Here is a 16,646-nt window from a genome sequence, read left to right as displayed (position 1 = left end):
TCACACACACCTAGACTATCAATCGATACTCTGATCAAATATCTTTGGGTCTCAACAGGTAATCGATCATGGAAAACTTAGACTACAACAGGCATTTATCATAATGACCTAGTCTCAACGGGGTTGCTATGATTCACCACAACCATCCATCACATGCACACACTATCAATTGCTAAATCAATCCAACACAATCATAATAGATAATTGCATCAATTGTCCAAGTCTCAACGAGTATTTTTCATCCAATACCTTGGCTTCTTCAGACAATTACATCAATTATCTAAGTCACAACAGGTCGCTTTGATTCACTTAATCAAACTTTATCTTATCCAAGCAAACAACTGACATCAAGTGTCATGCTTTGAGTCAACTGGAGCAATTACACTAATTGCACCAGATTCTCCAACCAATTTTGATCAATTGTATAGCATCAATCCAAAGCACACACTACCTTTGCATCGTATCTCTTGCATGACCTAAGGTTACTCACTGGCTTCCCCTTTCTCCGTATTCACCCGTCTTCCCCCATTCTTTCCCCATTATTTCTAAGTTCTTCTATTCTACCTCCCCTCCATTTTTCATTCTTTTCCAAGAGAACGCCGTATTTTTTGAAATTTTTTGGCGCATCTCTCTAGGGGGGCATACCACCCATTAATTTAACACTAATGGGGCATATTTCTTCATGCCTATGTTTTTCTTTCTTTGAAATGACGCGATAAACCACACCGTCTCAAAGAGGGGCAAATGTAGTCACATAAATTTGTCCATTTAATTAAATGAATATTTACTATTTATATGATTATCTAACCATCAGTCACCAATTAATTAAATTAATATTTAATTAATTCTTCCTCAAACTCTTCTCCTATTAATTAAATAAATTAATTCATTAAACCAAATTCACAATCAATTAAAAAATTAAATCATATTTATTTAATTCAATCCCCTTTCCTGTTTTAAATAAATAGTAAACATTTATTCAAAATCACTAAACAAATCCCCCCCCACTTGCATTCTTCTACAAATGCAAGTTGCAACCATAATTGAAATAAATTAGTTTTATTTTAATTAAAATTCTATTTTCCCTCACATGGATCATAAACCCATCAATCCTGACCCTTGTTGAGATTACTCAATCTCAACCATCCATTGCTCCATTTTACCTATAAATAGAACTCACATTCCTTATTCTCAATCTTCAAGCACATCTATAACCTTGAAATTTTGTATGCATCTAATTTATAGGGAAATTTAGAGAGAATTTAGCTTAATCATCTACATTTATCTTTTTGAGCTAAAATAACATTAAATAATTAGATAATATCTTGGTTTAGCTTGTTCACATTTTCATTCTTATAATCATCCATTTTACAATCTTGAACCTCCATAAGACATCCAAAATAGTGGAAAAGGCTACTGAAAGCTACACTCATTTGGGAACTTGGAGAGGAGAGGAACAAGGGAGGGGAAGCTACAAGCATGGTGGAGGGCATTTTGAGATGCCTTATCGCAATTCTTAGATTTATCAAGCTTTCTATTTTATGTTTTGTGTCTTTCTTAATATGCTTGCTTAAGCTACTATTTGATTTGTGATTTCTAACACTAACACTTGGTTTGTTGCCATTTGCCAAACCGCTCGTTACACCATTATTGCCCAAAACCCTATACCGATGAGGTCTTGATGGTACTCTCCTTCGATGTTTCGAACAAGATGAGATAACAAAGGCCTTGGAAAAGGTACATGAAGGCATTTGTGGGACTCATTCAAGTGGTTGTTCCTTAGCAAAGAAGATCATGCACGCTAGATACTATTGGCCATCCATGGAAAAAGACTCCTACTATTTTGTCAAAAAATGCAATAAGTGTGAAGTTCATAGAGACTTGATACATGCACCAGCATAGGAATTGCAACCAATCACAACACCCTGGCCCTTTTGTCAATGGGGACTTGACCTTGTGGGAAAAATCCACCCATCTTCATCCAACGACCACAAATTCATCATTACCGGCACCAAATACTACACAAAGTGTATCGAAGATGTTCCACTTACCCAAGTCACCAGTAAGTAGATCACCTCATTCATCCTTAATTACATCATCTGGCGGTATGGTGTACCCATGTCCATCATCACAAATAACGGGCTTCCTTTCAAAAATCAGGATGTCTGTAAGCTTTGTGAGAAGTTTCACATCCAACACCGCTTTTCCACTCCATATCACCCACAAGGCAATGGTTAGGCCAAAGCATCGAACAAGAACATATTGAGAATCCTCGAGAAGAAAAGTAGTGATTCTGACCATGATTGGAATGTTCAATTAAGTCCATAATTATGGGCGTATCGAACTAGCATTCAAAACCCTATAGGTGCAACTCCCTACTCACTAGTTTATGACACAGAAGCCATCCGTCCTATTGAGGTTGAGATACCATCTCTATAGATTTCCTTGCATAATGTGATAGATGATGAAGCATACCAAGTTTCTCATCTTCTAGACTTGGAACTACTTGATGAAAGCCGACAAGATGCATACAACCACCTCAAGGCCTATCAACAACGAATGAGTAGAAGCTATAATCATCGAGTTAGACCTCGGACATTTGAGGTAGGTGATCTTGTTCTCAGAGAGAATTCTCATAACAAACCAAACAAAGAACATGAGGGAATGTTTGAATCAAACTTGCTGGGTCCATATGTTATCACTATTGTATTTGGTTCTGGGGCATATCAGCTCGCTACTTCAGAAGGAGAACCGCTAGTAGATCCAATCAACAACATGCACCTCAAATGGTTTCATACATAAGCTATATAGAGCATCAGGCTCCAATGCATAACAGAAAAACACCAAAAACATTCAGATAAATATTCTAAAGAAAATACAATAAATTTAAAATAGTAAAGAAAAATCATGCATCCAAACGGTGAATAACCACTCCTGTGGCACCTTGGGTAAGTGTGATGGTGAAAATATGGCAAACAGGCACCACTCATAAAGGCTACAGCTCCATTGTTTTTCAGACTTGTTGTGATCATATTCATTGCATCCATTCATCCATCAGTCAAACCATAGCTTGTTATTGATTGACAATCAGGGATAGTACTTCATGCATCTTGCATCCCACTTTTTCATAGTAATATCTAAACTGGGGGAAATGATCTTGACCTATTGATGGAAGTGGATTCTATATTACTTGTGATTCATTGAGTTCTTCATTTAAAAAACTCACAAAATCCAAAAACATTCGAAAATACTCAAAAAATCCAAAAAACATGATAAAAAAAACAAAAATTGATCAAAAACATAGCAACGCATAAAACCCATTGTACATACATATTGCACACAATGATTCTAAGCTACTCCAACAATGACCACTTATCAAATCAACCACACAATTAAACATCCACACACAACTGTCTTAAGAAGGATGCATCCTTCTTTACCAGAACAAAAACAAAGATAACATTTTCTTTGATAAGAAAATTTTGTTTAAGCTATCAAGTACTTGGTTAGTTTGTTAGTTATTTATTCATTTATATTAGTTTCCTATGCTACTCATGGATATCTACAAGTGATTAGAGTAGTTAGGATTGTTCTTAAGTATCGCTTTGTTTTATTGTTTGTGAATTGTTCCAATGAAGTTCTGGGGCATGTACTAATGGTGTCTACATGGGAAGGTCACTAAGCTATGTGATCATATAAAAAAATCTTTTCATGGATCACTATGGCTTAAACAATATAGCATATACCTTGAGCATCTGCACATGAACTAGAATGGAGGGTCTACATTCTTTATCTATACTGCTTGCTTACAGGTACAATGCTTGAAACCTGGTTCCTACTACCTCGTCCAAGATTGATACTACCATGCTCAATGATGAAAAATAAAGCACCATGGATCATCATTTCATCTCATCTGTATATATTGCATTCCATTGTATATCACCCATCCATTCATACATTCATAATAGTTGAATATCACTCATACATAGTCAATGACAATCCATACTCTATTTTTTTTAATCTTCTTCCATAGGAATGAATCCTTGGTTCTCCATACCTTTTATCTAACATTGAATACCCCCCTCACCCTCCATATCTTGATCATCAACATCATCATAATCCCTTCATCATTTCCCATCAACCCAATCACATCACATTTATCACCATCCATCTCTAACAGGAGGGGTTGCATTTCCCATCCTAAGTCATCTTATAAGCCAAGCCAGTTACTCTATCTACACAGGCACATCGACTCACACACACCTAGACTATCAACAGATACTCTGATCAAGTATCTTCGGGTCTCAACAGGTAATCGATCATGGCAAACTTAGACGAAAACAAACATTTATCATAATGACCTAGTCTCAATGGGGTTACTATGATTCACCACAACAATCCATCGCATGCACACATTATCAATTTCACAATCAATCCGACACAATCATAATGGACAATTGTGTCAATTGTCTAAGTCTCAATGAGTATTTTGCATCCGATACCCTGGCTTCATTGGACAATTACATCAATTGTCTAAGTCACAATAGGTCACTTTGATTCATTTACTCAGACTTTATCTTGTCCAAGCAAACAACTGACATCAACTGTCATGCTTTGACTCGACCGAGGCAATTAAACTGATTCCACCAGATTGTCCAACCAATTTTGACAATTGTATAGCATCAATCCAAAGCACACACTACCTTTGCACCATATCTCCTGCATGACTTAAGGGTACTCATTGACTTCCCCTTTCTCCATATTCACCCTGCCTTCCCCCATTCTTTCGCCATTATTTCTAAATTCTTCTATTCTACCTCCCCTCCACTTTTCGTTCTTTTTTGAGAGATCGACCTATTTTTTGAATTTTTTTGCCCATCACTCAAGGGGGCATAACACCCATTAAATTAACATTTATGGGGCATATTTCTTTATGCCTATTTTTTTTCTTTCTTTGAAACGACATGATAAACCACACCATCTCAAAGAGGGGCAAATGTAGTCACATAGATCTGTCCATTTAATTGAATGAATATTTACTATTTATTTGATTATCTAACCATCAGTCATGAGTTAATTAAATTAATATTTAATTAATTCATCCTCAAACTCTTCTCCTATTAATTAAATAAAATTTTCAATTTATTTAAATTAATTCATTAAACCAAATTCATAATCAGTTAAAAAAATAAATCGTATTTATTTAGTTCAATCCATTTTCCTCTTTTAAATAAATAGTAAACATTTATTCAAAATCACTAAACAAAGCCCCCCCCCCCCCGCCCCCCACTTGCATTCTCCTACAAATGCAAGTTGTAACCATAGTTGAAATAAATTAATTTTATTTTAATTAAAATCCTATTTTCCCTCACATAGATCATACCCTTGTTGAGATTACTCATTCTGAACCATCTATTGCTCCATTTTACCTATAAATAGAGCTCACATTCCTCATTCTCAATCTTTGAGCACATCTATAATTTATAGTGAAATTTAGAGAGCATTTAGCTTAATCATCTACATTTGTCTTTTTGAGCTAAAATTAACATTAGATAATTAGATAATATCTCCTTTTAGCTTGTTCACATTTGCATTCTTATAATCATCGATTTTACAATCTTGAACCTCCATAAGACATCCAAACTAATGGAAAAAGCCATTGAGAGCTACACTCATTTGAAAAGAGATGCCTTATTACATTTCTTAGATTTATCAAACTTTCTATTTTATGTTTTGTGTTTGTTTGACAATATCCTAACAATCCTTTTTGAGAACATCAGTTATATTAGTTACTATTAAAATGATAAAAAAGGCCGACTGATTTTGAAAAATAAAAATAGCCATCGATTATACAACAAGAAAAAACAAATAACCCACCCTTTTTAGTGTTAAGCAGAAAGCTTAAAAAATACCCCATCACTCACATATAAATACAAGGGTTAGCCGGTCATTTCAGATTATAACAAAGTGAGCCATAGATTTGTTCTTTCTCTTTCTTGGATTTTCGTTCGCTTTCATCCGTTTTCAATCCCCAAACCATTCATGGCGAAGGAATGTAAGGTGAGTTTGAAGAGTTCAGACGATGAAATGTTCGAGGTTGATCAGGCCGTGGCATTTGCATCTGAAACAATCAAGAATATGATTGAGGATACAAGCGTGGAGAGCGTCGTGCCCTTGCCGAATGTGAACAGTAAGATCCTGGCGAAAGTTATTGAATATTGTAAGTATCATGTGGATGCCGCAAAAACCACCGAAGAAACGACCGCCATTTCGGAGGGGGGTGTGAAGAAATGGGATCAGGAGTACGTGAAGGTGGACCAAGCTACTCTTTTTGATCTTATCCTGGTATGTATGATTTTCAGCTCCCCTTTACAATATGTTTAGATGTTAGTTTTGATGTATATCTTAGGGTTTCAGAAAAAAAATTTAACCTTTTTATATTGTAAAGTTTGAGGGTGAAGATTAAGGTCTTCCGGAAATATTATAGATAATTTGGCTTTAAAGCACACATATCTCGAATAGATACTTTGGCTTTAAAGCACACATATCTCGAATAGTTGATATGTACTAAATTGTAGGATGAATTTTGTTATCGTTTGGTTTGCAGGGTTCAGGTTTTCGTGTACTTTTAGTGGTTTTATTTTTGCTATGGTTCTGGTTAACCGATTTTTTGTGTTTTGGGACGAATTGAAGCAATTTCGTTTGCGTATTTTATGTGGCTTTGGAATGTCTTTAATGGTAGGATTTGCGGGATGAATTTTTGCGTGATTTTGTTTTGTAAGAGCATATATGTTTTGTTTCGCCTGGTTTTGTTTTGTAGGCTTCATATTTTGTGTATCCTGATTTAGTTTCAATGTAGGTTTCATATTGTAGTAATTTTCGAAAATTAGATGTTTAAGTTTATCCAAAAAATTTGAAGCTTTTTGTTTAAGGTTGTTCAGAAAATTTGAAGCTATTTGTTTAAGGTTGTCCAGAAAATTTGAAGCCTTTTGTTTAAGACTGACCAAAATATTTGAAGCTGTTTTGGGAAAAATGGTAGTGTCATGGATATTTTTTCCGAATAAAACTAGCATTTGAAGCTTTGACCCCCTCAAATTGTTGAATGAGTGTGTAGCATATAGGTTGTTTTTAGCCATGGTTTCTTCTGTAGATTCTTTTTAAGTTTCTTTATATTGTCATTAAGGAATTTCTTTGCTCTGGTAAACAATATCCATTTCTGAAAGAGAGTGGAACATATTTTATATATTCAAAATGGTAATAAACGTGCAGAGCAGATGTACTATTTCTACAGTGCATGTTTTAGAAGGATATCTGTAGTGCCACCTATAATGTTTTAGTTCTGATTTCCTCTATTCATGTGGTGCAAACATTGGAAGAGAGGGCAGAATCTGAAAAAGTGCCCGTCTCTTTTGCATTACCATCGGGGAGTTGCACCGTTCCCTGCTTTCTGTCGTTGAGGATGTGTGTGTTTGCCTGTAGATGATACGTTTAATTGTTAAATCATTTGCACTATATATTTATTGATATGCTTAAGTAAACTTTATTTTCTCTATATGTATCGATTGGAAATGATAAGTTATGCATATTTATTTGCTGTGAGCAGGCTGCCAACTATCTGAATATAAACAATCTTCTGCACTTTACGTGCCAAACTGTGGCTGACATGATTGAGGGCAAAAGCCCAGAAGACATCCGAAAGACATTTAACATAGAAAATGACTTCACTCCTGAAGAGGAGGCAGAAGTCAGGCGTGAAAATCAATGGGCCTTTGACTAAATCTGGAAGTTAATTTTTATATAGTTTAGTGGCATGAGACTTTCGATTTCTTACCAAGTATCTTTAAGAACTTGGAAATTTGATAACTGGTTTTTGCTTGGTATCCTCTATTTAAGTTGTATTAAATGTAGCAGTCTTAGTTATACCAGATTAATGCATCCATATTGCTCATAAATATATGTAAGTAGTAATGGGTATGTGAAGAGATGTGTAACGTCGGTTAAGAAAATTTTGATATAATAGTTGCATATATTTGTGTTGTACAATGAAGTGTTTGTGTTTGACACATTGGTGATGTCATCTTATGTGTTGTTGTGCTTGTCATGACACCTTGTGTGAACATTTGTGTGATGCAACATGTGAATGCCACTTACAATGAAAACTCTTACAATGTTGGTTTAATTAATGTCATATGTGAAATCTTGAAGCATTACATCATGGAAATGTTTGAAAAAAATTTAGTGTTTTTAAAAAATGATTTTTAGTGATGGATAAAATTGTTGAAGTATATTAATCTTTCAATTTGTCCCATTGATCTCATTATCTTTTGAATTGAGCACATAAATTGTTCAATGAATTTTTTCACTTAACAATTGAACCATCTATTGGCAAGCATCAAAGGGGAAGTAATAGCTTCAAATAAATTATGCATCCACTCAAAAGGATTGAAATATGAACAAAATAAAAACCTCTAAATCAAGAAGATAATCAAAATCCACCATCCATAAGCTCATATTATGTTTGCAATAGAGAAATAAGGGGAGAGAGGGATAGAAAGAGGGACAAATAGAGAAATAAGGGGAGAGAGGGAAAGAAAGAGGGACAAAGATAGAGAGAAAGGGAAGATGAGCAGATAGAAATAGGGGATGGAGATAGAGAGGGAGATATAGATAGATATGTAGATGGAGGTGAAAAATGAGAGGGATTCAAAGAAAAGGAGGAGATATAAAAAGAGGGGAGAAAGGCATATATAGAGATGGAAGAGATAAATATATAGAGAAAGAGAGAGTGAGAGAGGGAGAGATAGAAAGATAGAGATGGAGATATAGAGAAAAAAGGAGGGGGAGAGATAGAGAGAAACATATATATGGCGGGGTAGAGTAATAGAGAAATAGAGATATAAGGAGATATGGAGAGAGGGGGAGAAAGAGTAAGACATAGAGATAGATAGAGAGAAATACAAATAAAGAGAAGTAGAGATAGACAAATAGAGATGGATAGAGTGATAGATAAATAAAGAGAGATAGAGAGGGGGGAAGAGAAAGATGAAGAGATATAGATATACGGCAAGAGAGAGAAATAGAGATGTATGGGAAGAAAAGGGAGAGAGAGGTAGAGATAGAGATATAAAAAATGAATGGGGGGGAGGGAGAGATGGGTAGAGAAACAGAGAGGGTGGAGACAAAGAGAGAGATTGAGAGAAAGAGAGTGATAGGTAGAGGATGGAGAGAAATAATAGGGGAGAGGGATAGATGTGCCAATATATAGAGAGGAAGAGGAAGAGATAAAGAGAGATATAAATGGTAAGATAGAGTGATGGAGAGATAGATATATAAGTAGATATAAGGAGATATATCTAGAGGGGGGAGAAAGAGAAATAGGTCTAGATACACAGACAGATAGACATACAAACATAGAGAAGTAGAAATACACAAATAGATATGGAGATAAATCAAGGCAGATAGAGAGAGGGAGAGATAACTACGGGGAGATAGATATAGGAAGAGAAAAAGAGAAAGAGAGAGGGGTAGAGGCAGAGATAGAGATATAGATAAGGGATGGGAGAGAGAAAGGGATAGATAGATGGGGAGAGATAGAGAATTGGGGAGAGAGAATTGGAAGGAAAAAAAGGAAGAGAGAGATATGTAGAGGAGGGAGACAAAGAATAGGGGAGAGAGGGAGAGATGACCCAATATAGTGAGATAGAGGTGGAGAAAGATAAGGATAGAAAGAGATTGAGAGAGAGGGGATGGAGAGGGAGGGAGGGAGTGGTATATAGAGAGAGACCATGTGTGAATAAGAGAGATAATAAGATCTAGGTAGAGCTATGGATAGAAAGATATAGAGAGAGGAGAAAAAAGGGAGATAAAGATAGTAATAGAAAGATAAGGATATAAAGTAGGAGAGATGCAGTGAATAAAAGAGAGCTAGATATAATGGGATATAATAGAGAAGGGGAGGGAGATATATGGAGATAGAGATAGAGGGCGTAATAATGAGATAGTAAGGTGACAAAGAAAAGTAACGTAGATGTCATCTAAGCGGAGGAAATTTGTGGTGAGAGTAACGTAGAGCGATTCCCTTTCACTAGCAGCTTCATCTCCTCGGAACTCTACCGTAGCGTTTTCCCGAGGTGTCCTGTTCGAATCCTGAGGCGGCCATGGTTTCCCCAGCAGTGTCCCTTTTGAAAGGTATTCCCTCGCCATAAAACAGGCCAGCCGCCAATTAATCGCTTTGGCCCCCGAGGGCGGCGCACTACAAGGTGGAATTTAGTGAGCGTTGGAGGCGATCGTGAGGGGATCGAAGCCCGGCGATGGCGATCGGCCTGTCCTGGAAGATCTGTGCCCTGGGAAAAGGTGGACTTTGAACTATTATTATTGATAAGATGCTGTGTATCCTCATGGAAGGATCCGACGAATGATGAATAAGCACAACGACAGGGAATTTCCCTCAACTTTGACACATGGGCATCTGCTTTCTTTTGCAAACCTTTTCTTGAAGTTGGAACTTATGCTGACAGCTGTAGAAAGCATTAAGGAATTGATTATTCTTTAAGATAACCTGATATTAATATTGTTTTTATGATCATTCTTGTAAATAAATAAAATTGTAAAGCTGGAGCCTTTCCTTAAATGTGGTAGATTAGTTAATTTATACAATACTAAATGGTGGAAATTAGAAATGAAGAAGTTATTTGTAAAGAAAATATTTACTTTAAAAAATAATTTTGTTCAATAAATATGTTGATGTACTAAAATTTATGTCATGAAACTAAAATTAATTTATTTGTTTATAGTCTATTTCAATATTAGGATAATATATTAATTCCATACAAGATTAAATTTATAGATTCTGAGTTGAATTCACAAGTATGAATTTTATTTTTGTTTTCAAATATAGTCTAAGGTAATGCACATTCATATTGATAATGCGAAATTAGACTCCTTTATTGTCACAAACCATTTTATTTATAATTACTTGCAATTATTAAATTATGGAAATGATTTATTTATTTATGATTAGATGGATGAAATGGAAATGAAAATAAAATTGAAATTGAAATTTGATATGGATTATGATACAAATTTAAATGCAAGTGAATGATTTAAATTATCTTAATTATGAAATTTGGGATTGTCATTGGTAATGAGCAATCGAGAACAAGTGAATGCAGAAACAGGTGAACGCGGATGAAGGCGAGAGCATGGTTCACGTAGAGTTGTCTTAACTTTTTGACTTTAGTAAAGAGATGGAATCTCACACACCACATTAGAATTCATGGATTGCATATTACAAAGATGAATGAATTAAGTGACTTTAATTGAAGTGTTTGTTTAAATTTGAATTATAAATTTTGTAATGATTGGTTGTAATTGATGTAACTAATTTAAAAGAAAGATTGACTTCAATGTTTTTAAAATATTATATATGTATTTTGATCATAGTTATTGCATTTTGTGTGCAGATAATGTATAAATGGATGAAATATCGTGCTTATTTTTCCACTTTTGAAATTGATAATGATATATATATATAACTATATATATATGTACATGCGTATATGAATTTAATAAATATATATTATTCCTCGAAATGCAGTGATCTTTGGTTAGCAGGCCCCTCTCTAATTGTGTGGCATATCTGGAAGGAAAGAAATAGATGAATTTACAAAGAAAAGTGTATGCCTTTGAATAGAATCATTGAAAACATAAAACCGGCAATAGAGGAAGTAGTCAACAATAAAACCAAAAAAAGTATTAGATATTATAATGATTGGGATTGGTGCATGAAGAAACACTGGCTATTAAAAAATACCAAACATGGGCTTGTGAGTTCTAGTTCTAAGGTGGACAAAAGACATATCAGATGGAAGGCGCCTAGTTCAGATTTGGTTAAAAATGAATTTTGATGGAGCCTGCAAATGAAACCTTGGAGCATCGCGATTTGCAGTAGTAGTTCAAAATTCTGAAGGACATTTGATTGTGGGCACTTTTGGTGCATTTGGAATCATCACCAACAATGAGGCAGAACTACGTGTGCTATTGGAAAGTTTAAACATTTGTGTAAGGTTGGGATTATCCAAAATCATCATTGAAAGAGATTCACTTTTAACATTAATGGGATTATCAAATCAAAATTTCATAATAGGAATCTAAGCAAATGGATCCCTCAAATCTCCCATCTCGTAAGTCTAATCAACCCCTATAATATTGTTCATACTTACAGAGAAGGAAATCGGGTGGCAGATCTTTTAGCCAACTTAGGAATTGAATCTCCCAATGAGTCGGTGATCTTTGACAACATGTCTACTATAGAGTGCATAAGAGATAAAATCAAGATGTTCATTTCTCTATAGAATGAAACAAGGCAGATATTGGCTCAATGGCATATTTTGACAATATATCATGTGTGAACTATGAGGAGGGCCTAAGCACTCAAATCAGGAACTTATTCACCACTGATGAACATGTTCATGAAGCCACTAAGGGAATGATTCGGATTGCCCTCATCTCACATGAGCACTGGTGTGACTCGGCTATGTATGTGGATGCCCTACTGCCGGTTGTTGATATCTTTGAATCCAATGGAGGAGCAATGGAGCTTCTAAAATGGGTTTATCAAACCCACTGTCCCGGACATTGTAGCTAATGCAATCCTTAACCTGACAACTGTTAGGAAGCTACATATACTTAGGGCTTACTTCCTTCCTAAGCATTACCTATCCTTAGATTTTTTGGAGGAGATGGTGGTCACTGAGGACGAAGAGGCATTTGATAATGAGGAACAAAACCAGATCGAGGTGAGGCATTTGGATTGGGAGGCTATGAAAGAACAACTAAAAGCCTTCGGAGATAATGCATGGGCGGTGTTCTGCTATGCTGTATGGAATGGGAACCTGGCTCCATTCCGTAGGCTCACAAAATCAGAGGATTGGTGGTGCTCAGAGCGGGCCACAAACAATGTTATTAATGTTGGGGAATACACTATAGTGATAATAGAAGCCATTCATGGAAATGTTTAATATTTGTTGGAATAGGTTATTTGACCTCAAATGCCATTTTGTAATCATCTGGCATTGGGGCTCCTTGATATGTAATATGTTTTCTGATATCTAATATAGGGCGTTATCCCCACACTTGATAGCACTTACCAAATATATATATATATATATATATATATATATGGCAGACATTGGATAGAATTCAAACTTGAAATGCATGTTACATCACACATTATCATCATTTGGTGACTGCCACATGGAAGTCGATGTAACTAAGACTCCTTAGAGGGAGTGGATGTTAATGCATATGGTAGGTTTTGTTTTACCAAGTCTTGTGATGGCGCATGAGTGCGCTTGACCAAGCACTAATCACAAAGGCCACATGCCACGACTGTTGTGAACATTAGTTAGTGGCCAGAGGACTCGCTGTTCTTCATCGACAGTGGTAAATGATACATATTCACACACACTTTGATCATTATAGAGTTCTTCTCAGAAAGAAAGGGAGGGGTATTCAAAAGTTTTGAAAAAGAGATATTTTTCTGCTCAGGAAAGGGATCAAATACACAAAATAGGGAGAATTAGCAGACCACGACTAAGAATAGAAAGCTACAATAGAGAAATTTGGGAATACTACATTATTCATTGGCAAAATTGCACGATATTCTCAGGTAGGTCTTCGTAAACCTCTGATTTCTTACATATAAGTAATTTAGAGTCGAAATCATATGTATTATGTAGGTTATTATGTAATTTTCTGAGAACTGTAGAATAAACTTGCATAAAATATGAACACACACACACACATATATACACGTATGTTCATACTTCTATGCTAAAAGATATTCAATAAACATGTTTTCATAAACACAGATGAATAGATGTAGGCAGATATCTCTGTGTAGGAACAAAAATTTCATTATGCAAACAATATAATGAACCCTATATATAGATATCTATATATATATTTATACAGAAATATATAAAATCAAATTGTAGTAAACCATGAAATTGTAGACAAGTAATTTTCAGACTTTCACAGATGTAAATTTTTTCCAGAATATACATATTGCGACTGTTCTTGTTCAATTTACCATTAAAAGAAAATGAACTTAGCTTAATTTTCCTTATCATATGCTAAAATCCACAATGATAAATCATTGAACAACATTATATTTATGTACATTTATATACAAACATATGTGTGTGTGTGTGTGTGAATATGTACACATATACATGCTGATTACTATATGAGTTGGATCTTTTTGTTTACTGATCTTATGTTTTCTTAGACTTAAAATTGAAAGAGACAATTTATGAAGCTTTTAATCCTTAGACTATTTTTCTTTAGAATACCTTTTATAAATATAAGAAACAAAGAACATTGGTGTTCACGTGATAATGTATTCATTCGAACAATAACTTAGAAACAGATCATTGATGTTATTTTCCTTTAAAGAACTGAAATATAGAAGATAATGACAAACTTGGATTTATGCATGTTAAACATGCAGTTAGATTACCTTATAATAAAATGATTTTAAATAATATGTATTCATATTTTCATTTTTGTTTATTATGTTTAAATGCAATAGGTGCATACATGTGGTACACCTTATTTTAAATTTATCTTATAATGCTGAAAATGAAAGATTGTCTATTTCCAAATAGTATTTGATACATAATAAATAGAGAGAAAGTAGACATGCTAGATGAATGATTATGCTAGACATGTGTATGTTGGAAAATTTTATCTTCCAGGACAGGTGCCAAATGTGGAAAGTTAGATAGAATTGTTTTCTTTTCCAAACTATGTTTTATTGCAATGCATGACATTATACTCATCTCATTAACTTATTGACCATTGGAATAGATGGGTTTATTGATTAATCTCTACCATATCTATATCATGATCTGGCTTATTTCTTAATTGAGTTAGAATAATAGAAAATACATGTATCATTCTAGGCAGGCACCAAATTCCATCTTGTATATTGAATTCTTCTTGCGAAGCAATTCGCGCAGGGTCAGGTATTCTCAATTGATTAAGAATTTTGGGGAAGTGTATACTACAAGGTTGGGGATAGCAAGTATATTGCACCTAAATCTTGTTCTCATCTTCAATACAAAATATTGCACTGAAGAGAGCTTAGGGATTAAAGATCAAATGGTGTATCTTGTATCTTTACTGAATTATTTGTATATATATTATTGAATTACTTGTGTATATATATATTATTGAATTACTTGTGTATATATATATTATTGAATTACTTGTATATATATATATATATATGATCTAGCTTAAGGAAAATTAGAATATGTAAGTCTTGTATTGTAACCAAGAACGAAGCATAGTAGGATTGAACTACTATGAAGATACTCTACGTTGTAATGATACTATTTATATCTCTCATTGAATATAGAATTATTATATTGATCATGGAATTTTGGTATGTAAGGATCTTATTGGAATATCATTATTGAATTATGGATAATACTAAGAGAAGTAAATGAATTTATTAAGAGAATTATGAATTTGTTTAAGAATAAGGAGTTTGTGTTTTATTATTGAAGTTAGAACGTTTATGTCTTTATATTTTGGTATCAGAGCTCTAGGTGTATAAGACTAGGGCCTATGACCATTACACCAACTCGACCAGGTTACCACCAACTGAGGATTAAGGATCAGGATATTCCGAAGACAACATTTCAAACTTGGTATGGACACTACGAGTTCACGATAGTACCTCTTGGTCTAACCAATACCCCAACAACGTTCATGAACTTTATGAACAACATTTTTAGAGATTACTAGGATTAGTTTGTGCTTATATTAATTGATGACATATTGATCTATTCAAAGAATGAAGAGGAACACAAGAAACACTTAAGGATAGTTTTGCAATGGATAAGGGGTCGAAACCTTTTTGGTAAGTTTTTGAAGTATTCTTTCTTTCTAGAAAAAATGCACTACATAGGTCATGTTATATCTGTAGAAGGAATTTTAGTTGATCCTACAAAGATAGAGGTGATAGTAGATTAGCCAACACCTCAAAGTGTTACAGAGGTCAGAAGTTTTATGGGTTTTGCAAGATACTACAGAAAGTATGTGGAAGGTTTTTCTAGGATAGCAACACCTATTACTTCTCTTTGGAAGAAGGATAAGAAATTTGAATGGACTGAGGAGTGTGAAGAGGCATTTCAACTTTTGAAGGAAAAGTTGACAACAACACTAATCTTGACTATACTAGATCCTAATGGACACTTCACAGTGATTACAGATGCCTCAGGTGAAAGCATAGGAGTAGTGCTAATGCAAGAAGGAAAAGTGGTTGCTTTTGAGTCTAGAAAACTAAAGCAATATGAACTAAATTATGCACCACATGACTTAGAGCTTTTAACTATTACTCATGTGTTACAAATGTGGAGGCATTACCTTCTAGGGAAGGCATTTGAGTTAAAGACAAACCACTTAGGACTGAAGAGCATTTTTACATAGCCTAACCTTAATGCAAGGCATAGAAGGTGGCTTGAGTTCCTAAGTGAGTATGATTTTGGCATTGAATCTATCAGATGAAAGGAAAACATGGTATAAGATGCTCTTTGTAGAAGAAGACATCTATCTACTATGATTACTACAAGGTC

The 16,646-nt window shown here is 34.5% G+C and overlaps 1 protein-coding gene across 2 annotated transcripts; it reads left to right on the top strand.

The window, feature by feature from the left end:
• Window positions 1-2,389: 2,389 nt before the first annotated feature.
• LOC131030110 (SKP1-like protein 1B) lies at window positions 2,390-7,777 on the top strand. 2 transcript variants are annotated; one of them, XM_059209106.1, is made up of 3 exons: window positions 2,390-2,418; window positions 6,075-6,345; window positions 7,604-7,777. In XM_059209106.1, the coding sequence occupies exons 1-3, from the start codon at window positions 2,390-2,392 to the stop codon at window positions 7,775-7,777; spliced, it is 474 nt and encodes a 157-aa protein (XP_059065089.1). The 2 variants fall into 2 exon arrangements, with proteins under 2 accessions (XP_059065089.1, XP_057816780.2); XM_057960797.2 differs by lacking the exon at window positions 2,390-2,418 and having other exon boundaries at window positions 6,043-6,345.
• The last annotated feature ends 8,869 nt before the right edge of the window (window positions 7,778-16,646 follow it).

This window comes from Cryptomeria japonica, chromosome 7 (genome assembly GCF_030272615.1).
Source record: "Cryptomeria japonica chromosome 7, Sugi_1.0, whole genome shotgun sequence".
NCBI classification, from domain to species: Eukaryota; Viridiplantae; Streptophyta; class Pinopsida; order Cupressales; family Cupressaceae; genus Cryptomeria; species Cryptomeria japonica.
The sequence above is the reverse complement of the archived record's forward strand: the minus strand, read 5'-3'. Positions and strand labels throughout refer to the sequence as shown.